A 24,745-nucleotide genomic window follows, 5' to 3' on the forward strand; every position below is an offset into this window, starting at 1 on the left:
GTATCAGTGCATGGTTGCACCAGATTAGGAGGAACTTTCTTTCAGAAAGTGTGGATTAAAGTCCCCATAAGGTCGTAGGAATTTAAATAGTGTCAGACATTGTGATATGCTTTGTGAACTTTTGGCGTTCATTTAGCTCAGGTCATACTGTTGTAGAAGGTAATACAGAGCAAAGTTGTCCATATAGGTGGTGGAAGACTCCAGAAGTGTATCTAGTGTTTTGTTACAAATTAGAAATCCAGGCTGTTAATTAACCTGATGTCTGTAAAAGGGTATCTGCTGATGTGATAATCAGCAGCCTCACACTGAAGTCTGAAAGCCTGTGAGACATTACAGGACTTCACAATTCTTTCAGGCAGGACTATTGGGATCTTTTGTCTGGCTTTCCTGGTGCATATAGCTTGCTACTAGCCCAGCGTGGGATCAGCATTTCAAAATATTCTTGTTCATTTTGACTTAATGAGTTAGTTGGAAGAAATAACCTATAAATTGCTTTCCTGGATAAAGCTTACAGGGGAAAAAAGTTACTTTGAAAATTGGCTTGCTTCCTGTAAACTTTTTTAATATGTAGGTATATATATACACATACCTATACATGCATGAATATGTGTGTATGTGTACATACACATAAACATGTGGCAATCTCATTCTTAGTTATGAGTGTCTTACATTTTGGATGAGCAGCCATATCTTGAATTTTACTCAAATCGATATGTCAAGTATGGAGGATAATTTGGCTAGAGTACTTAAGGTTCAATTTCAGTCTTGGAGGACAGAATTGGTTTTACTTCTGTCAAGAGATGCTTTCCTATAATCCCTTTCAGGACAAGGAAGATAGTCAATTGCAGATTATTTTTGTGAAATTCTGTTTGAATTCTGTAACCACAATGGTTTTAAGGACCATTTTGGATTTTGTTTCCAGGGTCTAAAGAAGATTTCTACTTGACTCATGAGATAATGCGACCTTTCTTATATCCAAATCTTTGAGATCAGAAGAAAGGAAAATTTCATACTCTTGATGTCAGGTAAATTACATAATACTCTTGAAGGCAGACATTAAGCAGGCTGGATGGAAATGTTTAAGGGACTTGCCTGCAATCAGGTCACCTGTTCAGAAAGATAAATTGGAGTTGTGGTATGAATTACAGAAATGAAGACCTCTTTCTAAACCACGTTGTTGGGATTTGATTGGAGAATGCAGCTTCAGGGGTAGCATAAAATTTCCCTGCAGCCTTATCTGCAGTGCTTTCTCTTTGTGCAGCCACAAGCTAAAGCTGTGGTTGTATGCAAAGTCTGTGTAGTGAAAAGTGGTTTGGCATCTTACAACAGCGATTCCATCTTTCTCAGAGGTGTGTTGCTTTTAGCCCTTTCAGCTGCGCTGCTTCTGTGTGAGAATTACATCTTGATCCAGCTTCATTGTTTTCAGTCTGGGGGCTGGGGATATTCTTAAAATTTGTGTCAGAAGGAGATTTATTACCACCCAGATCATAATGATACCGTGAGGCTGCTGCTCATATCCAGGAAAGACTGAGTGTTTACCAGAAACACACCACTCGAGTGCTGGTGGTTCTTGCTGTCGTGTTTTGACACTTTCTGACACCCCTGTTAAAGGGCGTTATCCTCCAGTGGAAATGTAGGTCAGTCTCATCAGCTTCAGGGTGACTCTGAGTTTTACTTCAAAACTTTTCACCCATGATTTAAGGAGAGAGGAGTTTTTGCATTGGCCATTGCTGTCCTTCAGGTTTGTTACAATAATTTCATTGCAGGCTGTTACTTTTGGCAAATGGGTAAACAACAGAATACTGATAGTCTTTTGGCAATGCAGTGATATTTTTCTGATATCAGTAATTAAAGCCTGAGGTGTCATGAGGAGTTCAGATTTTCTGATTGTATTTTCTTTTTCTCTATCCGTCTGTAATTAACTTTTTAATTAATCCTAATAATATAAATATTTTCAAGTCTAAGGATACTGATCCTGAAGACTATGTTGTTTGTACCACATCTGCAATACTAAACAGGTTTATTATAGGAGCTGTGCTGTGTAGCATTTCCTCAAAACTTCAAGTCTAACCTGATTTTCAGCAAGACTTGGATTATTTCTTTGCCAAACTTAAATTCTGAGATGCAGTTTATACCTTTTTTGTAGTGTACAGATAGAAGATCACACTGAATTTGTAAGATGACTAAATGTGTGTGTGTGTGAGAGTCCCTGATTTGTTGCTTTGAAAAATGCATTGGTACTGCATTATCATACTGCCCCAATCTGTGCTGTAGTGCCGTTTCCCAACTAAACGGCTTAGTGCATGGGAGATGCTTTTGCTTGTGTTCCATCTCTGTCCTTTATCCCAGTGCTCTGGGCTGTGTGCACTGGGCAAGAAAACAAGGATTTCATATGTGTTTTACTGCTGTTAATGTTTCTGAGCCACTGTAAATTACTGGTCGTGCCTTGCTCCTGTGGAAGGCTGGTGGAATCTGGGAATAAAATAACTATCCGGTATAGCAAATATGATATGGCTCAGGAAACATTTAAGTTTATTGATTTTTTTTTTTTATTTTTTTTTTTAGTTTGTTTAGGTAAACATGAGTGGCCTTGTTTTGAAAATGTCATATTTCGAAAAGAGTTCTCTGGTGTTACTTGTCTCGTTGCTCCTCTGTGGAGAATAACCTGTTGGCAGCATCAGAAGGGGTGGAGGTCTGCCCCATAGTCTTTAGAAATTTAGCATCTATTTCTAATACGAAATATAAGTATGACATCATCCTCTAGAAAACACATACTTTTCATGTTTTCCTCAGTGAAAAAGGCTTTTCTTGTTGTGTCTTGCTGCATAAACATTAGGGTAGTATGTAATTGATTTTCTGCAAGTCCTGTACCTTGTTTGTAACTTTTTTGGAGTGCAATTTTTAGCGTATGAAACAGAAGTACGTAAGAGTTATGAGGATATTAAATCTCATTTTATGACATCACTTTCAGAAATTATTTAACATGACTTTGAAGGGTGTGCAAACATATCACTGCTAACATTGTAAATATTTGTCTTTCAGGATGTGACAGTGTTACATGTGTAGCACTCAATCTTCAGTTTTAGGAATAATTTCTAAGTGATCCATGAATACAATTTCATAGTATCAATAAAATGTCAAGTAGTATTCTGTAATAAGATGGCTGCACTTTCTTTGGTCACGTTTTCTTTGAAGTGTTTCTCAAAGTCCCAACAATAGCCTGAAAGAGGTGGCATATTAGGGTAGCAAAGGGACGGTGTCCTGAATTGTGATGCCTCTGCATGTTGGGTGCCAATGGTTGGAGCAGGTAACCATTGCTGATATTGGAGCTGCACACTGAGCAGTGCAGATGATAGATGTCAGAAGAATTTCACCTTCAGGGGAGTTCAAGTGAAGGATCTTGTAAGGTCACCTAGTAGATTTCTTCTGTCCCTACAGTAGTGAAATAAGTTTTTTTTCATTCCTTTGCTTTCGTAAGAGAAGCTCCTGGTTCTGCCAGATGCAGAGGAGGGTTGAGAGTATATGGTTGTGCTGATGTAGGTAGCACAAGATGAAGAGTTGTCTCCTTTCCTTGCAAGATTGTGCTGAAGCAGCACTTAAACTCTGAGATTTAATGGCTTAATTTTATTTGGACAGAATTGCCTTACTTGATGTCTCTTCTAGATTGTTTTTGTAATGTCTCCTGTGGACTATTTGTACCCTGGGCTGAAAGAAAAGAGGAAAGCAGTTTATTCAGAGGCTCTTCAGGTGCATTTGAAGTAGCATCAGGTAGTTTTCAAGTGGATACACATAATCCATTTAATGAAATTCTCCTTGAGACTTTTTTTTCCCCTAAACATCTTGCTCTCCAAAATGTGCAGATCTTCTGCATAAGATTCAATTTCACAGAAAGTTGCGATCATGGAGAAGCATGACCCAAGACATGGTTGCTTTTGGCCTTCCATTTTAAAAACTTTTGTAATGGATGCAGAACTTTAAAATCAGGCTACAGTCAACAACTTGTATTTATTTTGCTGTCACTGTTCTTTATCAGTGTTACACACATAGATGCTAGCTTATGACCTTTCTTTGCTTGTAGTCTATTAAACTTCATTTCAATTTATGGTGGATTTGGACCTGTCACACTGCCTTATGCTCTTGGGGAGATGGGGACCTATGAGTAGCTGTGTATTTATAAGGGACCAGGCCAAAGTATTTTGAATATATGGTGCGAAATTACAAAAAGATGAAATTCTGTGAAGAACATTTATCTTACAGAAGCTGGAGAAGAGTCTGTCGTGTCTTTATCATCTTGTGGCTCCTTCGTAAAACAACTTTTAAACCTATAGCTCATAAACTTATTTTTTTTCTGAAACCTGATTTTGATGAGGCATTAAATAACTTGAATAGCTTTAATTTATTTCCTAATTAATTTTCCATTTTATTTTCTAATTGCATGAAGGCAAGAAATCGAATGTTCGGGACGAATACAAAGCTAATGCATTTGAAGTTGGGGATTGCAGTGCATGAGAGGTAGACTAGCTAGGAAATAAAGAGCATTACTGTTTTGAGCACTGGAGTGTGTACATGGAGAAATGTGGACTAATTAGGCTTTTTGTCTTGATCATACTTTTAACAATCTGGCATATTCTTTTTCTTTGTCTTTAGGTAATAGGGCAGTAAGTCTCTTCTTGCATGTGAAATGCCTGACATTTTGGGGGAGTTTCCACTATTTAAACAATATATGGAGTCATATTAGCTAAGAGTTTGCATGGTGAATGCCACAGATTAAGGAAAGGATGATGCATTCCATGTGAAGTAAACGTTCTCAGCTGCTGTTTGGAACCTTCATTAAATTGCTGAAGATGGTGTGCCTTCCTAATGTTATGCACTCAATTTTAAAACCGTTTGAGGCCTGATCCAACAAAAGGAGTATAATATATTACTAGTGAATGAAATTTCAAATTGTCTTTAATTCATACCCTGTGTGTCATACCCCTCATGGTTATATTCTGCTACTAACGTTGCATAACTGTTTGTTGAAACTAATGTTATATATTAAATTCTCTATTAATGCTTTCTGGGGTAATTTACTTTCATTTGAAAGACAAAAAGGATTCTTAATTTAAACATTTGTTAGTAAGGATAAAACATGAAGTTCTCATAGAAGACTAAAGCTCTAATAACAGGTGTCAACTGTACTATTTTGTCTTATGTTCTGGAACAATATATTTCAGGGGGTAAGGCGTGTATACCAGTGTTTTCAAAATTAAAAGCCGGGTTTTTAAATATATGTTTTTAGGAAAAAAAATTGTGCAAATCTAGCTAAAACCTGTGTATAGAAAGGCAGGTGAAAGGCGTTTTAAAATCAGGTATCACACTGTTAATTCTTTCCTGTATCATGCCTACATTAATGACTCTTTCCAGAAGAACTTTACACCAAACAGCTTTATCAAGAAACACCCTCTTGTTACAACTGGCAACCTTTCATATATTGGTAAACAAGCAATCAGGGATGCTCTTAAATTGTCACCCCAGAAAGGCTTGATCTCTGGGGGTGGGAATCAACAGCTCTCCTTATAGAAAGGAGGATGTTCACTTTCTACATGATGGGCCAGTGGGAATGCTGGGGTGAAAGGGGAGGTCCCAAAAAGTTCCTGTAAACCGCCGCCTTAGCGCTAACAAGTTCTCCTTCAAAGATGGATATTAAACTTTTTGATACATTTATTCTTTGGACAGCATAATGGTTTATAAACATGGTAGTCCCTGATGACTTGGCTGGCTTTTATTATACCAATTCATTGATTTGAGTGCAGTAAAATAAAATCTTCTGTAAAACCATAAAAAAAGGAAAGGCTGGAGATGAAAGATTTAATATTAAAATAGAAGTACCTGTGACCACCCCAGCAAGATATCCCTGGTGAATGACACATTGTTATTTCTTTCCAGGGAGAACTGTTAACAGGCTTCTTTCAACTTTTTACAAATATTCTTTCAAAAAGTAGTGGAGCTATTGGCAGATTTGTATTATTACTATAGCTGAAAGTCTACAGTCACTTATTTTCTGGTCTAGGGAGCAGGGCAGCAGAAGGAATAAAACACTGAGAATGTGTCTTTAAGTAGCAAAATAGGCTGAACAAGTGACAACCATGGGGGGAAAATTATTTGGTGTATGTATTGAATTTTTCATCTGAAATTCATAGCATCTTTGTGAAAAGCTATTTTATTTTTCAAGCGATACCACAGAAATAACTTGGCATAGTTCATGGGCTTTTTATATTTGAATTAAATTGGAAAATATAGGGATATATGTCTGCTTTCCCTAAAAATTTTATGATATTCAATTCAGTATGGTGAACAATTAAATTTGGCCATAGTTGTAGGTAAGTGTAATATTGAAGACAGTGTTTACAGGTCCAATGATATGATTCAGAAATGAAACATAACTTCACAGGAGTGAAGAAATATCTTCCAGACATTTCTTGAATTGTACCTGGTTTTACTGATCTTTTCTGGGTGACAAAAGCACACTGGGCTTTTGTCACCACCTCAGAGCTGAAATACCCATGTGTCATGAGAGCTGCTTTCACTGGGAAGAGCTCTGGCTAAGCAAGTTACCCAGCATGCAAAATACTCATGCCAGGAGCCCAGTTTTGACTCATGTTCCTGGTGTCACTGGTTGTGGTGGGATTAGATGCTGATCGTGCACTGGCAGTCTGTTCTTTCAGTAGTGCTCTTGTCTGTTTCAGGTAGAGGATGTGCAGTAAGTACTTCTCAGGTCCCCAGCACTGTTAAGGTGATGGTTACGAATACTTGTTAGCATATTGTAATAGCATTTAGATCAAGTTACATTACAGTGAATTGACTCAATTTGAGATCTAATAAAAGTTTTTTTGTTGGAATAAAGCTCCAATGAATACATGTCTCTTTCCACTTCAGTGTTTTCTTTGTGTTTGAGATCTTACATGTATCTCTTTAGCTTTGATTCTTAAAGGATTTAGTACCATAAAATCCTACATAAGCTTCTATGAGATTTTTTTTTTCTTTTTTAATATACAGGAGGAACAGATCTGTGCAGAGAACACTTACATTTGCATGGTTATATTTTAGAGCAGAATTGTTAGAGTACTTTATGAACAGCATATTGATATTTTTTTTCTAGGAGATACTGAAAATATCACTTGTTTTAAAATAGTATTGTGGAGTGTAAAATGTCAGCTGCATATGGGCTTGCTTGGCATGTATGTCGTGTTTTGCATAAATGTCCTATATATGCTATTAGGAGAGCTAAACCTATATTCTTCCATGCACTATTTGGAATGTCAATATGATTCTTTCTTAATTTGAACCCTTACAGCACTTCCAACATGTATTCAGTGAGGAGGGAAGCCCTCTTTACGTAATATAAGCACATTAAATGATGAAATATATTTAACTTACCAGTATTATGGGTAACATGCATGCAGTCTTGGCTTTTTTCTAAACATCAACTGTCCAGAATTCTGAACCTTTTAGTAGTTGTTTGGTTTTGCTCATTATATACTTTCTGTTGGATTTACTTCCTAGTTTGTTTGCCATTTCTTATCTTGTGTGTGTCTCTCCATTCCCCCTTTGTCTATTAATTGTTTTTTTAATTGTTTATTAATTGCAAATCCCCATTTGCATTTCTAGGGGTTTCCCCATTGCCCTCTGCAGGAATGCAGATCTAAATTAGGGGCTTGGATTAGAGCATCTGGACATGCTGCTATTCACAAAAACAGGGGTAGCAGAAGTAAATAATCTTTGTGTTAGCAGTAGGGAAGCTGCTTTCATTTGGCTATTGAATTGGGGTTCTCCTTTCACATTGTATACATAGATGTATACATAAAAAGTTACGGTGTTTCCTAGGTAATAATATAAATCCGTGCACCATTTGGTCCTTTGCCATACTTTACATACAGTTGATGTATCTTGAATATTAGCATTGATATTCAGAGATAAAACTCAGTTCTAACTGAAGGCTTGACCTATACAAACACGTGCCTTGTTTTTGTTTGCAGGTGTAAAACGAAGGTGTATGCAGACAACCTTCCCACCACAAGTGTTGTCATTGTTTTTCACAATGAGGCTTGGAGCACACTTCTACGAACTGTTCACAGTGTGATAAACAGGTCACCACGACACATGCTGGAAGAAATTGTCCTCGTGGATGATGCCAGTGAAAGAGGTAATGATAACATCGATGCCTTAACTTGCTGCTCTTTGTACTTCAAAAATTGAGACTGGCTTTCTGCGGGCTTAGCTCTCCTCAGGGAAACATGGTAGCTGAGGGGAGGGAAGACAGAGTGAGCAATACCCACTTTGAAGTGCAGGTGGGTCATTCTCCACTGAAAACTAGTGGAGGTTTGTCTGTTAAACTTTTCTGTTGATAGTACAGAGTTTGTGTGTTAGTAGGTTTATCCCTTTCCATTTAGGATTTTAACAAAATCCTAAAGCTTGAAGGCATTTAATACTTGAATCACCTGGTGAATAATAGCAAAGGCGACTGTTTGTCACACATCCAAATTTACTGTCAGCACTACCATTAAACTTCCTGCTCAGAGGGATTAATTTTGATTATTTGGTTACTGGGAAGTTGAAATTCCATGTCTATGCTATGAGCAGTTCTACTTTTTAATAACTAGTGTTCAAGATGGAAAGTTTCATTATGTAGCATAGTTTTCATGTGTAACAATTAATAGACAAAACTTGAAGCTGTTTATTTTTTAAAAAGTTTCTGATTTTATTCTTTTCATGTAGAAATACTATTGTAGACAATACTTTGTTTTTACTTTTGGTTAATTGTTGGCTTGTTCCATGCTTAATCTTCCTCAGTGGTATGGATTATAAAGTACAAAGATTATATATATGTGTATTATGTATGTGTTTCTTTCATCAAAAACTTTTCTATATTTTTATATTGAATCACTGTATTTTTTTCTGTATTTTTTACAATTAATTTTTCCCACCAGGAATAATAGCTAGTAGGCCACTAGAAAAGAAGTCCTGGTAGCCACCAGCTGTGGGCTGTTGTCTGTATCAGCAGGACACGTTTTAGTCATGGAAGGGTTTTACACCCTGCATGGTGACATCCCTGACTGCTGGTTCTCACCAGTGCTGCAAAATCCATATTCTGATGCTTATGCTAATTCCAGCTTCAGAATAAGACAGTGACTGTTGTCCAAATGACCAGATCTGTCAGAACAAGATCAACATGTGAAAAGAGACACTGGATTTCAGGTCGTATGGTCTCAGTAGCAATATGGTGTATGGATTTCAGTGATTAACAAGACGTTTTGGGATAGTTAGTAATCATTGCAATGTTTTTTGTAGCTGAAGAACTTCAGGAGTGGATTTTTGCACTAATGTCGTAGAAAGTAGGAGTTTCTTCTTAAGGTTGCATGTGTGTATGATGCTTTAGTATATTAACTAAGCTATTCCTGACTCTGTAGTTCTAGAGTACATCTGGTTATGGAGTAGCTGAGTAGACTAAAGAAAGATTGTACAAGCTAACTGAGCTTTGACCAACCTGTTTCCATTTTGGTTGTGTTTGCATTTGGGTCTGTGTTCCTTTCTTCTCCCTGGCACTCTCTCTTGCTTTTGCTCTCTCACTTGATACTAATTGTAAGTGCTTCAGCCACTATCAGTGCACAAGAAGGGACAGAGACCTTAAATACAATTACACTCTGGCCACAGAGGAAGAATGCCCATACAAAGGGCAAGGCTGCCATATAAATGGGTTCCAGATTACATGAGAGGCATGATTAGCTTTTGCTTTTAGAAGGGCACAAGATCAAACTTTTACTGTTTTCACTTGTGGGCTATTTGTAATTATACCCCACAACTTCTTGAAGCTTTTCAACATTTATATAAAGAAGTAAAAAATTCTTTGGTTCTAATGCATGTGAAATTGCTCACCTCTCTTTGCATTGTTGCCAGGAACAATCCACTTTAACACAGATGCTGATATTTGGGTTCCGAGTGTCTACCCTAGATTATTATATAGATATGTTTCCTTAATATAATAGAGATAGTGACTTTCTGTTTGGTTATTTAGCTTTTGTGTACAGACACTTGCTAGGAAAACAATGGTTGTTGCTAGTGGATGTCATTTCATTTGTAAAAACAGTCCCTGGCACTAATTCAAATTAGTGTTAATTATTAATTGTAACAGGTCAGCTTTCAATATAACCTAGAAATAAAGAGCAAGCTAATATTAAAATAATGTATATATAACACTTCTTATGTTTTGCCTGTTCAATTTCTGTTTTAGAAAAAACGTATTTTAATATAGCAATAGGCATGCCCTCACTATGAAGTAGAATTTTAGTCCAGTAAAAAAAAGCCTGTGGCTTTCTCTAGATAACTTCTCTGTTTCTGGGTTTGAGTTAGGTAATAAAAGCAAAGTAATTTAATTCCAGGCTGAAATATATAGCATTTCAGACTTCTTTTTTTTTTTTTGGTGGTGTTATTGAACCCATTCCAGTATTTAGGTTTGAAATCTGTGATCTTCCTTTCATAGCACTCAGGAATCTTTCATTTGTAGTTATTTTCAAGAGTTACGGAAGTCTTTTTTTTTTGTATTTTGTTTAAAAAAAAATAAATGTTATGGTTTCAGCAAGCATGCTTTCACATTAAACAAAATGGAATGGGATGATGCCTGAAAATTTGAAGGGTTTAGCATATGCTACTTAAGCATTCTGTTTGTGTTGTAGTGAAACAGCAGACTTTTCCAGAAAAAGAAAGTGTTCAGCCTGAGTGTAGTGTATTTTAAATTCTAACATCAGAGTCATATTAATTGAAATAAAGTAAGCATTCACTCTGCCTGAAGCACACTTTGTACCTGCTAGTGTCATGCTCTTAGAATAATGAATTTGCATAATACCAGGCACTTATTTATGCTGAAAAGAAAAGCTGTGGATAAATAAGGCATACCTGTAACCTTGTTCTCTAGTTACCAATCATAACTGCATGGGGATTTTAAAGTATTGATCTCTGGTAACCAAAAAAAAAAAGTTAAACAGGAAAATTCAGGATTAGTCAGTCCTGAAAACTAGGTCAGCACTGAATGGCCAAGCAGGGCAGGCAGCTTGCATCAGGATAGAATACAGTTACAGAAGTTAGTTGGATATATCAAAGCAATGTTACAAAAACTAAAATACTGCCAATGATTTTTTATTAAACTATTCACAATTCTTAAAGCTGTGCTTCCGTGCTTATGTGCGATAAATCTGTGTTTTATGGTAGCTTAATTAAAAAAATTGTTTGAAACTTAATGTTTTCTTTTATATTCATGTAAATGACTCAGTAGTAGAGTGGGTAAGGTTTTTTCAACTTATGCTCTTACTTGAACTATATTTATTTTTTTTTAAACTTAGTAGTTTAAAGAAACTGCAGAAGAAACTCTTTTAAAAACTGTCCATAGTGCTAGGTAAAATTATGTGCTCTTTTAATATAAAAAGTTTGAAAGGCATATCCAGCAGAAAGAGTAAAATGAAAACTTAAGTTGTACCTCTGAAAATATATGAATTGTTATTGTTCCCAAGTAGAAGTATTTTTGGTTTGGTATTGTGTGGGGGGGATTTTTTCTTTTTTTAAAATTACTATCAAAACATCACTCTGAAGCATATGAGGCAGTACTAGAAGTTTACTCAGCTGTCATGCTAGGTCACTCTGTATAATATATATAACGTTTCATTTGAGTGTTTAATATAGGACTTAGTATAAATATGACCAATAGGTTTGTATAGAAAACAATCTCTATAGCTTGATTCTGGCATTTCTTGTAGAACAAAATGTATTAATGCATTAAAAGACTATTCAAGTACTCTTTTTTTAAAAAAAGAAAAAAATCAAGTCTTGACTTACAAGAAACTGTTACCAGTTTCTGGATGTATTACTAGTCCAAAACTCCAGAGACTTTTCTACTTGGACTAAGGGACCAGACTGTGGGGTATGTGTATTGTTATGGAGACAGTGCCAGATCTGGGCATTGTTTGGATTTGACCACTTAACCCTAACTGTGGGTAGCAGAGGAATCTTTATACCTGAGTTATTTTCCATCCTCTTGTAGGGATGAGGCATCAAACTCTGCCTTTTTGCTTATTTTGATGAAATTCGAGTAATATTTTAAGGGCAAAGTTACTGAATGTCTGGCACAGTGTTTTTTTTTTTTCTGGGAATACTCCATTCTGAAGTTTTTAACAATGTGGTAGCTCATAAGAATATTGTTGTAGACATGGTTAAATGTGGTTAACTCTATTCCCTCCATAGTGAAAACACTGCACCCATCCCTGGGATGCATACTTAAAAAAGATAAATTCAAAAGTACTTAAATTGAAATTTTAAGTACTTTAAGGAAAAAATGTTGGCAGGACTTCAGATTTCTATGTGCAATATGTTGGCCATGACTTTCTGTAACATAACTTTCTGGTTTATGTTAGTTCTTGACTGGCTGCAGTTGTATTATTGAAATCTTTCCCTCCTTCCTGGGGGAATTTTACCATTCTGTTAAAATAACTGTGCATTTGAGGACCAATGTCACAGCTCGTAATCATTCAGGCTTAAGTGGTTAGAACTACCTCAGAAGTTTTTCTGCACTACACCTGAAATGTGCAGAGGAACGTGTTGGTTTGTGTGGTGTGATCACGAGGTGGTTGGCATAGAAAGAAACGCTTCCCCGTGGCGTTCTCTTTGTGTATCTCATGGAAGCCATATACAGTAGAACTATAAATGTTACTGTGATTCTACTTCTTTTATATTGGTGGCTTTGGAAAGCTACTCTGTAAAGAGATGAGGCTGCATTGGCTACAGACTGTCAGCCAAGCAATCTCTGTGCTCAGCCCCAAAAGGGGTAAAATGTTCAGACGTGTACACTTGGTTTCTGCTAATAAACATTTACTCATTTGAGACTCTGTTAATATGCAAAAGAAGAATTAACTCGCTTTGAGTTCCTCTGGAGACAAACATTTAAGATCTATCAAACTCTTAGCCTCTTCTAGCACAGTTCAGCTTTCAAGTTGTGTCAGAACTAATTTCTGTGGGTTTTAGTGACAGTCCAACAATGCACAGAAAAAAATGAGGAGGCAATTAGAACTCATTCATCCGGAGCAGTGGTGAGGAATGGTAATCACCCTCAGGTCAGCTCTGCCTCTTGAGATTTACAAAACAGCCACTAAGAGTTCATGTGGTGCTTTTTTTACCCCCTCCAGTGTCATGTTTATTCTTGTATGAGGTACTTACTATCTTCTGCTAAATCCTACTACAGGCTTAGCAATGTTGTAGTACAACTCCCATGTGCCTTGAGTGTATAAGCTAATATATTCCATAGCTGTGTTATAAGACTATTTAGCCTTTTTTGCAGATTTCAAATCTGCAAGATATTGCTATTGCAGAAGTCTGTGACTGTCAGTTGCATTCTCCCTCAGTTCTTTGTTCTTTCCTTGGCATCATCCATTGTACTCTAATTTTTCATGATGGACAAAAACTGTGCCTGGCAATGGGAAATTTGTTAATTTGGCAGCCCTTTGCAATGCAAGTAACATAGCATCTCTAGGCATATGGTAGCCAGTTATGGATGATCTGTTTTGAATGATTTATTCCTCAGCTAAGTTAAGGTTTGTTGATATTACAGATATTCATGGAGTGGTTTAGGTTGGAAGGGATGTCAAAGATCACCTAGTTGCAACCCCTATTGATGTAAAGCTGATTTTGGCTTTATATTTGGGTTTTGGTGTCGCAGTGATAATATTAAAAAAAAAAGCCAACTCTAGAGAAAGCACAATTGAAAAATTGATTTAATCATGTTTTAAACTGCTTGCAAAGAAATTATCTGTAAGTTACGTTCCTGTAGGAGGTAATTTTCTGTATTTTCTTGGTGGAGGAGTGTTCTGTCCGAGAACACTTGTGCATATGTTTTTAAGAGTCACATCTACTCCATAATGAAAATTTGCCTATTCCATCTGGTTTCTGTGTAAGTATTCTGCCCTGTCTTCACTTTTGTGTTTCCTGTAATGAAGAAATGAAGAGGGGGAGAAACTTCCTGCTCTTGCAAGTGGAACACATGGAGATGTAGAAGGGCATATTGTGAAATGTAGAATAAGCAGCAGAGGAAACTAGCTGAGAAAGTAGGAGGACAGAAAAGAAATGAGGAAAAGTCTCTTAATTTAAAAAAAAAAAAAAGCTGGACTATATAACTGACAATTTCCATGGTTTTGATCATTCTTTGCAGACTTCTTGAAAAGGCCTCTGGAGAGTTATGTGAAAAAATTAAAAGTACCTGTTCATGTGATTCGAATGGAACAGCGTTCTGGATTGATTAGAGCCAGATTAAAGGGGGCTGCCGCTTCTAAAGGCCAGGTCATCACCTTCTTAGATGCTCATTGTGAATGTACAGTAGGCTGGCTTGAACCTCTGCTGGCAAGGATCAAAGCTGACAGGTAATTATCCGTCTATTGGTTCATATTGGGGTTTTTTGGTTATTAATAAATGTACCAAGAATTCTAGTGTAACCTAGAAGCAGATATTTATTTTCTGAAGGGCTGGATGAATTATGTACTTCTCATTCGTGTATGGATAAAAGATGAGTTCAGTACAGCATCTAATAAGTAAAACTTGGTTTACAATGATGCTTGTATTAGGATGCATAGGACAATGTGCAGGAGATCTGAGCATGAATGGAGCTGAGAGAACTCAAATTCCATGTGAGTTCTTACATCTGCAGTTTGGTCCATTTCTTCATGAATTTAGGAAGATATTCCTGAAGAAGAAATGGAGTCCTGATCCCATGTAACACTGAGCAAGAAATACCAAGCCTACTGTTTTCAGATGCTCATGATTTCTTTCTTTCATAATGCAGTTGTATTGTAGAATTCTATGCTGTGCTTTGGTCTTCTGGGATGTAATTTCTAAAGTTAGAATGGTTACTGGAATCCTCTACACTGCAGTAACATAGCCTTGTATTTTTATTTTAAGTCAATATTCACAACACTTGTATCCATGATAGTGTGATGGGAATTGTATTGGGGAAAAAAACAAACAAGTGAGAGAATGGTCTGGTTTATTAACCATTCATATAGCTGAGCACTAACTGTAGTTGCCTACTTGTCTGTTAGTAAGCAGCATATTAAATAGACTAGCTGTTATGTATGTTGTTAAAACTGTCTTTGTTCTTATGATTGTAGATAAAACCACTTTTAAAACTGTCAAAAAAAGCATTATATAATGAAAAAGCTGGAAGTAATAAAGAATCTTTTTTCAGAAATGTGCTAAGACATATTACTAACCTTTAAGTAATTGCTAATACAATTTTTTTTGTGAGACTGCAATACATAAGTTGTCACAATTTGTGCAAATGACCATGCTAAGTAAGTCCTTTGAGTTCAGTTGCAACCCTTGAATCTTTTTACAGAGCTTTCTGTAAGAGGAAGCATGCTTGAGGCGGGTTACTTAGGTATCTTTATGATGATTGGAATTAGTTTCTGTGAATATATATGCTTTAATAATGTCAGTATAGTGACAAGAATGCCTCTTTTGGTTGACTCTGTAGTAGTTTTTTAACAATGACTATCATTTCTTAGTCCTGAAGGCATATGAGAGTACTCCCCCAGGGCTAATGACCAAGTTTTAATTTCAAAACATGCAAGTTACATTGACCACTTAACTATTAATGAAAGCTCTTATTTTCTGTACAATCACTGTGTAGCAGTAAGAAAGCTGCATTCATTTTTTCCTTCTGTGGAGGGATGAATATTTATTACTCATAATAATGCAAATGCTATTTTAAAAAGGAGCTAATTTTGCCAAAATCAAATGAGAATAACACCTTTTCCTTTAGATGAATTAACTCTCATTAGGGAGCCAGAATTTGAATATGTTTCGTGCTAGCAATCCATCGAGCACCGTTAAGAGATGGCATTTGGAGTTTAAATTGCATGTGGTAAAACCAAAGGGGAAAAATATCAAACAAACCCAACCTTTTACAACACTTTAACTAATAGGTTTTGGTTCTTTTCTCTTTCTAGGAGAACAGTAGTGTGCCCCATCATTGATGTAATTAGCGATGACACCTTTGAATATATGGCAGGTTCTGACATGACCTATGGTGGATTCAACTGGAAGTTGAATTTCCGTTGGTATCCTGTTCCTCAGAGAGAGATGGATCGTCGGAAAGGAGATCGGACCCTTCCTGTCAGGTAAGGAGAAATTAAATTGGTTAAAATGTTCACCTGATGTTTGCTGGTATCTTTGCTGGGTTAGTCTTGTAGGTAGTGAAGGAATTGCGTTGTAGCATAAAGTTCTCTTCCATTGGTTGGTTACTTTTGGTGGCAGCAAAGGAAGCAGGTTGTCACTTTACAAATGTTTTTATGTCAATTACTGGTGAATTACTAGCTCTTACTATTTTTATACTGATGCTAAGGTTTTAATTGAAGCTTGTTTTAATCTTGATTGAGCTTTATTTTTATCTTTTTATTTTAACAAAGTAAACAATATTTTGAAAAGATGTATCAATTTTTGGTGCATATGTTTGTGTGTGCAGACACATGTAAACTTCATGTCTTCAAAGTGTGAGGATGGGAGGTGGATTTATGCTCATGTTATCATTTAGATGTTACAACAAATACAAGAAACACAGGTTACTTGTGTGTAATGTGTATTTTTAACAAATGCAAACTTAACGTTTTCTGGCCTTACTGTTCTCAAAAGTGCGCATTTACTTACCATAAAGTTGAGGATATGGCCCTAACTTTTGTTGGTTTTCATTTGAGAAATCCATATGCCTTCTGAGGATACAGCCAATATTCCCTGCCCTGCAGTGTGCACACACAGTTCCTCTTTAGGGGAAAAAAAGCCACGTAGATTTTTGGTTAGATTGTGACCTAGCTTGTATTTCAAGTGTCTTTCAAAAAAAGCCCAGAGTGTTTCAGGAAAACGATTAGTGATAGAAAATCCTTTTTACTAGAAGTGTAAATAATTTGTGTGCTTGAACTGAAAATTTACATTGTCTGCCTATTGCAGAATTAACCTGTTCTATGTTTGTTGATTTAAAATGAAAATTTAGGAGGTGCTGCTCAAGTTAGGATAAACTAGCACAGGGTAATTTTTTCTACAAAATTAAATCTCTAAAAGAAGACACCATCCCCCCCCCAAAAAAACCACAACCAAAACAACAAAACCCAAACAAAAAAACCCCACCCCAAACCGTGTATGTAACCCCGACTGTACAATTTTCTTGTATAAAGCAGTAAGAGGGAGAGCATGCAGGTCTTTTCATGGCTTCCAATAACTTTTTCAGGAATAGTTGCTAGGAGTGTAAATTTCCTGTAAGAAACTGGTCTCTCTTTCATGAGTTACCAGCACTGAAAGCAGAAGTCTTTGTAGGAATGGTAGCAGCTTTCTGGGGGCTTTTTTCTCTGCCCAGATTCCAATTTGAAGTGAGAAAATAAGGAGAACTGTCACTAACTCGTTCCATCTCTGGAAAATTTTAAGCTAGCAAAGTAGATCAATGGTAACTGAATTTGGATGGAAGCCTACTGTGAAGGAACATGTTAGGAACTTGGGAAATACACAAAATGGCTTTTAAAGTGTGAAATGTATTTAAGTCTGTTTTCATAGTGACTGTCGCCTATTTTTAATTTTTGTTCTTGTTTTATTTTTCTTTCTAGGACACCTACAATGGCAGGAGGTCTCTTCTCAATAGACAGAGATTACTTTCAGGAAATTGGAACATACGATGCTGGAATGGATATTTGGGGTGGAGAAAACTTAGAAATTTCTTTCAGGGTAGGTAAAATCACTTTCAGTGTTTCATTGTTCAGGACAGTGCACCCTGAGTTCCGCCTGATCGGTATCTGCCGCCCGCTTCAGTGCCCTCTCGTGTTGCAGTTATTAGCACTTGGCTTCCTGTCACGGTCCTCCAGCGGTGATACCTGAAGACTGTGTCTGTCAGTGAAAGGGCACAGTGAATGGCTGGCAGAGCCTGGTGATTAACAGATTGGGATGGTCATTCTGAAGAGTGAATGTGTGTGTGTGTGCTGAAAGGAGTTGGGTTAGGAAAGCTATCCGGGGACCGTAAGTTAAGGGTGATGTCACTGGTGTGTCAGTGAAATGTGAGCACCTGTTACAAACTCTCCTTGCTGTTTTCTAGCTTAATGATTGCATGTGTTCAATTGGGTGTGAACCTGATCGGCACTCTTCTCACTTTCTCTCCTACCAAACAGCACTATTTCCTTTCCTTTCACTTAGCAGCTCAGTGTATGTCAGTGGGTGCTTCTGAGGTAGCTCAGCTTTCTCACTCTGCCATTTTTAGAATTCCAAGATAAAACTGAAAATATCTTCAGAAACTTTACTTGGCAAACAAATGGGGCTTTTACATGGAGATTCTAACAGACTTTTTCAGACAGAAGGACAGTAACAGGACCACCTGTTACTTCCCTGTGATTCATAAGAGCCTTTTCCTTCACTGTCAGCTCACACAGTTCTCTGAAGTAGCCTTTTGCTGATGCATTAGTGCTGTGAGGCCTGACATACTCTTTCTTACACTACCTTACCCAGGCTTGTGAGCATCTTTATCTGTTGGCCAGGAAACAGGCATGCCGTTCTTTTCCGTGCAGTGTGTGTTTGTTCTAGACCTCAACAAATGTTGTTTCTCCAAATTGAACAGGAGCAAGTGATTACCAATTTAAATGACTTGAAGCTCTGCAATAATTGTTCTATCATTTTCAGATTTGGCAGTGTGGTGGCACTTTGGAAATTGTAACTTGTTCACATGTTGGGCATGTGTTCAGAAAAGCAACACCATACACTTTCCCAGGAGGTACAGGGCAGATAATCAACAAAAATAACAGGAGACTTGCAGAAGTCTGGATGGATGAATTCAAAAACTTTTTTTACATCATTTCCCCAGGTAAGTAAACCTGGTTATTTGAAATACCTATTGAAAATTAAAATGCTACTACTACTGATAAAGAACATGAGTGTTTTAAAAAAAATGCTATTGCTTTGAAGTTTCTAAGACAATGCTCATGTAAAATGTACAAAAAGGAGGGTCTTGACTGAAAATTAATTTTATTAGCCAGAGAGGTACCCTGAAGGTGGGGTTTTGTGGTTGTTTCTTGGGGGTTGTCTGGGGGGTTTTCTTGTAAATGTTAATGTGATATCTGAATGAGCTTCATGTGGAATAGAATTCAAGTTCAGTGTAACATCAAATAGCTCAGCTGTAGTGCAGCAAACCAGCCAACCAAATACATATCAACGTGCTGGAGTTTGGCTTCTGGCTTCTGAGTTGTAGACATTCCAGGTTGAATAGATCAGAAATGATTTAAGTTAAACCCCGTAGCAGAAAGGGCAACAGTTAATACATCTTGGCTTGATAGAGTTTGCACTACGCTATCCAGAGTATAGGGGCAAGTTGCCAATATACTTGACTGTGATAATATTTATTATGGTTTTTAAAATGGCTGTAAACAAAACAAGAGGATATAAAGCATGAGAGGAAATTTCCTATGAACTCAAACTTTATGGGGGAAAAAAAAAATCAGGAAAAGAAAGGAAGCCTGGGAAATACTGAATCACTTTCCACTACAGGATACTTCTGTTGTTGTCAAAAAAACCCAACCAGATACACAAACTTTGGGCAGCACCAAACAGCTTCTCTAAATACTTGAGACATTCAGCTTTAAATATTAAGCAGCAGTCCCACATGCCATGCCTGCTTTTCCAAAGATGTATCTTTAAAACTAGTGTTTCCTTATGACTTGCTTATTAAGCCCCCATTAGTATTGAAATTTAAAAGCTGTAATACAATGTAGTGTGAGCCTGAACAGCGTAAAATTTTAGATTACAGGTTTTAAGAATACTTGAGAACAAATAACTGCAGACTTATAGTTTCTTTTTTGTCTTAAGAGAATGCATTACTCAAGACTGTAGGATTTTTTTAATTAAAAAAAATAGTTCTTCCTCCTACACAAAGCCTTTTAGGTGAAATCAGAAGTGAACAGCTTATGTTACTGGCCTGTGTTGTTGCTGTTGAATATTGCAAATTCAAATGTGAGATGTATGGATATATTGTTCAGAAAAGTTGCATATAAATAGGTGAAATAATTTTTGGCAAACATTGCTTTTGTGCATCCATGTCAAGCTAGATTTTAAAATGTACCAAATAGGTGGAGCACCTCACTGTTAAAATAATGTAATTCTTCAAAAAGATCTAAATTACTGAACACCATGGTAAGTCTCTCTTATGTAAAATCTCCATGGTTGTTCAAATTCATGTGGTAACCACAAGCTACCAAAGGAGCTATACTGTTTGTATTCTGTAGGATTGGGGTTTTTGGGTGGCACTTTCTTAGCTTTGCAGTCTTGTGGAATATACATGCATTCTCCTGTTGCAAAAAAGGAGTGAAAGAAATTAATTTAAAATAGAATACGGTAAAGACTTTGAAATGGTGAAAGTATAATTGCATTGTATATTTTCTTTCCTTTCAAAAGATACCTCTGCAGTTTGTATGCAAATAACCTGAATGATCAGTGGATAGGAACATGTTCTTGCGAAGCTCCTCTTAAAGTGTAAATTTCAGTCTTTCTGGCTACTAGTTGTGTTAGGAACTCAGCGAATCTCTGCTATGTTGGCTCATTTAGCCATAGCCTGCTTTTCCAGGTATCCTTCTAAGACAAAAATGTAAATGCTTAGTTCCTGCAGAATGGTGTAGTGACCCCTCTGCTAGACTACAGTATGTCCTGTGAAACTCTTTGCTCGCACAGTGTGTACTTTCAGTATTACTGTGACAGTGTCACGGGTTCTTGCACTGAACGAGGTGGGAACTTTAAGCTGGTGCTGGTTCACAAGCCTGGGTGCAGATGAGCGAGGAAAACAGGCAGTTGTCTCTGCAGTCAGTTTTGGGGCTTCTTTTCCTTATGAGTTGACGTGAGTCTCATGACATGGATGAGAAAATTGGAATTTGAAGGATGTAATATACTGGCAGGCATCTTTGAGCCTAGCTAACAAGGTATTTGTTACTGCCATTATATATTTTTTTTCTTCTGCTCCCCTAACAAAGTATGTCAGAGGGATTGGTTCAGGAAATCAAACCTAAGATTCTCAGGTAGCTTTCCCACTTCATGTAATCTGTGTTGTCTAGAAGGAGGAAAAAAAAGAAGGCTTACTCCTTGAATGATAGGAACTCAGGAGACTTTTTACAATTGATGTAATATAGTGAAATGGAAAGCCACCCTCTTGAACAGTAAGCCTGTAATCCTTTTTTCTTTATTAAGCACTTCCTAGTAGAAATTGTTACTTGTCTGTTTTAAGCTTTCATGTGTTTCAGAAGCCCTCTCTCTCTGCTTAGAAGTGGTTAGGTACAGGTGGAGGTTGGGCAGGAAAGTGTTGCATCAGATGCTGCTCAGCCAAAATCAAGCCTATCTCATTGCACACCCCAGCTATTCTCCACAGCAGCAATGACACTAGCTGTAGTCTTTTCTCCTTAGCTGGTTTTCTTCACAGCCATGGGTTACAGCAGGGCAGTGTTTTCTTTTAGGCTTTCAGGAAAATAGATCCAGCACATGCAGGTGAATAGTCCGATTCCTGCCTCCAGTCATTGTTTTGTGGACTCTGCCACTTCTTTATTTTCTAGTCCTGGCCTTACATCACTTTCTCCAGTCCAAAATACTAGGACTGGATTGTCCAAGGTGAGGCTTAAAGAGATTATGTCAGTCTAGCAGCTTGCTATAAGGAGAGTGCCTTGCTTTTCATGACAGGTGATAGGGCTTCACCTCTGCTCAGTTATTGTTCATCTCTGTCAACTGATTCTACGTGCTGGCCTTGTCAGGATTATTTGCCCCATGAGCTGGCTCTCTACTGCTTTAGTCAGCACCAGTGTCAGCACAAGAGGTGCATTAGGAATCTGAAGCTGAGCAAAGGAAAGCTGCACCCCCCCCGCCCCCGCCCCCATTGCCCCCCCTCCAGGGCAGCAGCTGCAAAGCATTAGTTTGGCTTACCCACAGCTACCTCCCCTTTACCTTCTTCTTACTACTTCTTAATGATAAATTAACAGTCGTTGAAATTGTTGGCATCCCTATTCTAAGTGTGAAGCATGGATGCTTTTAGACCACGTGGTTTCCCTGTGCTGCATGTCAGTCTGATGTCCAGCCCTTCTGCTTCTTGGCTAGCATGCATCCTTGTCATTCAGCAAGCTGGGGAGCTGAAAGCATCCCAAAATGCAGGTCCAGTGAGTTTGGGTTAAGCCTTGTCTAGATTGTATGGAAATTAATTTTATTGCTGACCAAAAGTTTGCCCCAGAAAGCATCTTCCATTCTACTGGGGCTAAGTGGGCAGGCAGAAGGCCTGAGAAGACAGCATTGCAGAACTGCCTAAGCAACAGCCACCTAAACAAGCACATAGATGTGCTGGCCTACTGATCCAGTTTTCAGGGTCAGCTTCTACTCACTGCATGTGTGTCTCTATCCAAGCATGGTAAATCAAGGCTCAGCATGTACACAGATGATGTTTTTATTTGTGGGTGATGGGGAGGACAGAGAAGGGGCTGAATCCATTATGGTAGATCTTGCAATGCCACTTAAATAGGTTCAGAGCAATTCCATGTGATCTTGTTCTCAGCTCGTATTCCCTATTAGCTTTAATTTGAAATGCAAATAATGTAGCCATTCAAATTGGTTTTATATTATTATTGCTTATTGAATTTCACAATGCTAAATAAAAACAAGTTCTGTGATTTATTTAACAGGAGACTAGTTTTAGATGAAAGTTCTCATACTGTGCTTTTGAAAATGGTTGAGCAATTTATAATGGTAATGAAAGCATGATACTATTTTTCAAAGTAGTTTAGCATAAATATGTTGCCACACATTGAACTTGGCAAACCATCGTCAGCTCTTTTGAAATATTGAGGATGGCAGGACTGTTGCAACACAGCTGATGGGAAGCTTGAATGCAAGGTGGCAAAAAAGTTAAACTGAAGAAAGTGTCCTACTGATAGACATCTTTATATGTATGCTTTTGTAAAAGCATGAGGAAAGACCATTATGTATTACTCATCAGTGTAGTTTGGTATGGCACACAAAACTTCAAGAACAGTGAGAGCACAAGCAAGTGGAGAGATGAATCTTACAGTTGCCCAGCAGAAATTATGATTGGCTGAGTGTGTGTTTAGTATATTTTTAAGCACAGGTGTGGAAAACACATGCTCATCCCACAGCAAACAGCAGGCCCTGTGGCAAACAATCATCAAGGAGGTCCAGGCTTTTAATGTAATTAGGGTTTGGGGGCAGGATATGTATGTATTGTGTGGTTAAGTATAGACAGGAGTAGCAAGTACTGTTAAATGCTGTTTCTGATTTTTTAAGGCTTTTTATTTTTTAAAAACCAAACCCAAATACTTGAAAGAACAAGTAGTGGACATTCCTGTCTTCCTCATACCTGTAGGGTCTGGCATAAATGCCCTCTGGGAGAAAGTTTTTTTTTAATTCTGGTTTTGTGGTTTGTTTTGGGGTTTTTTGTTGGGTTTTTTCAGCTGAGCCTTAAAAAAAAAAGTACAGAAACACTGGAGGGCATATATCAGTTATGTGTATATAAATTTTCAGGTCTGTAGAGGAAGTAATAATTTTGACATGTACTTAGTTTTTTATATAATTTATATTTTCCAGCTTTCCTAGTTTGCTTCCATTTTTTTTTCCCAAAAAAAGAACTGTTACACATAAGTAACTACTGCTGCACTGTATAGTACAAATGTACAGGAACTCTCAAGCTAGTTTTGGTAACAAATATGGCACCAGAAACCTAGGAAATTGAGTAATTCAACCCCTAAGGCAACTATACCAGCTCTGCTGCTCAGTCTGCCTGCCAGCCCAATGCTAACTGTAGTCTGTGTGCCAGTACATGGCTTGGCACAGACCTAAGTTGAGAGGATTTCTTAAAGCAATCATTCAGAATAAAAATGGTTAAATGGAGTGGTACCCTTTATTTCACTGTGAAGAAGGGAAGTGCAGCCGGGCACTTCTCATTCTAGGTGGTGATATTTGAAACTGCTTTAGGAAACAGCACGCTTGTGTGCCACTAAGTGTTACTTCACAGTTGATTCTTTATGGTTGTGACTTTAATCCTTATTGCTGCTCAGTGATCTGATGAAGCCTTAACTGTGGTGTTTTCTGAAGGTCAGTACAGCAAACTCTACAAACTGAATGAGTTTTGAAAACTGTAAGGTGGTTGTAAGGATGGCATGATAACTGTTTCATCCATCAGCTGCTCTTTCATCACTGAAAAATGCAAAACTCCATACATAGCTGTGTCTGGTACAGCTTCCTCCTCTTACTTCATCTGTTGAGAGAGTGCTCCTTCTGGTGTAGAATAAATATTTGCTTTTAGGGCAGTGTTTTGGGGTCAGGTTTTTTTTTTTCTTGTGGTTATCTTTGGGTTTAGGATTTCTTTTGTGACTGGAAAGCCCAGATGTAAGTTTTCTGAGATTATATCCCAGGAGATTTTAAAATTTCATTTATGGTCTTCAGAATGTCATTAAAAACCAAGATTCTCTTTGCTTTCATTCCCTTACTAACATAGTTCTCCAGCATCTTTTTAAAAAAGTCTTTAGTTCAAAAAAAAAAAAAAGCCTTAAAGACAGGGTAGCATTTTTTTTTCTTTTTGGAATATTGAAATTACTAATTTTTTTTATTGATATTTGCAAACATTTAGCAGAAATTATGCAGTTGTGTCTTAATTGAGTAGAAATACACCATCTGC

General features: G+C 37.3%; 1 protein-coding gene across 2 annotated transcripts in view; it reads left to right on the plus strand.

Moving 5' to 3' along the window:
* Positions 1–24,745, plus strand: part of GALNT1 (polypeptide N-acetylgalactosaminyltransferase 1) — a gene marked incomplete at both ends in the record, with an annotated part of 42,263 nt that overhangs the window by 12,168 nt on the left and 5,350 nt on the right. For both annotated transcript variants that reach the window (XM_084279733.1, XM_084279734.1), the window contains 5 exons: positions 8,019–8,185; positions 14,228–14,435; positions 16,020–16,190; positions 17,661–17,778; positions 18,721–18,901. In XM_084279733.1, coding sequence (XP_084135859.1) covers positions 8,019–8,185; positions 14,228–14,435; positions 16,020–16,190; positions 17,661–17,778; positions 18,721–18,901 — 845 coding nt within the window. The remainder of the gene's footprint in view (positions 1–8,018; positions 8,186–14,227; positions 14,436–16,019; positions 16,191–17,660; positions 17,779–18,720; positions 18,902–24,745) is intronic.

The sequence above is a fragment of the Gallinula chloropus genome (assembly GCF_964237585.1).
Source record: "Gallinula chloropus genome assembly, chromosome: 2".
Lineage (NCBI taxonomy): Eukaryota > Metazoa > Chordata > Aves > Gruiformes > Rallidae > Gallinula > Gallinula chloropus.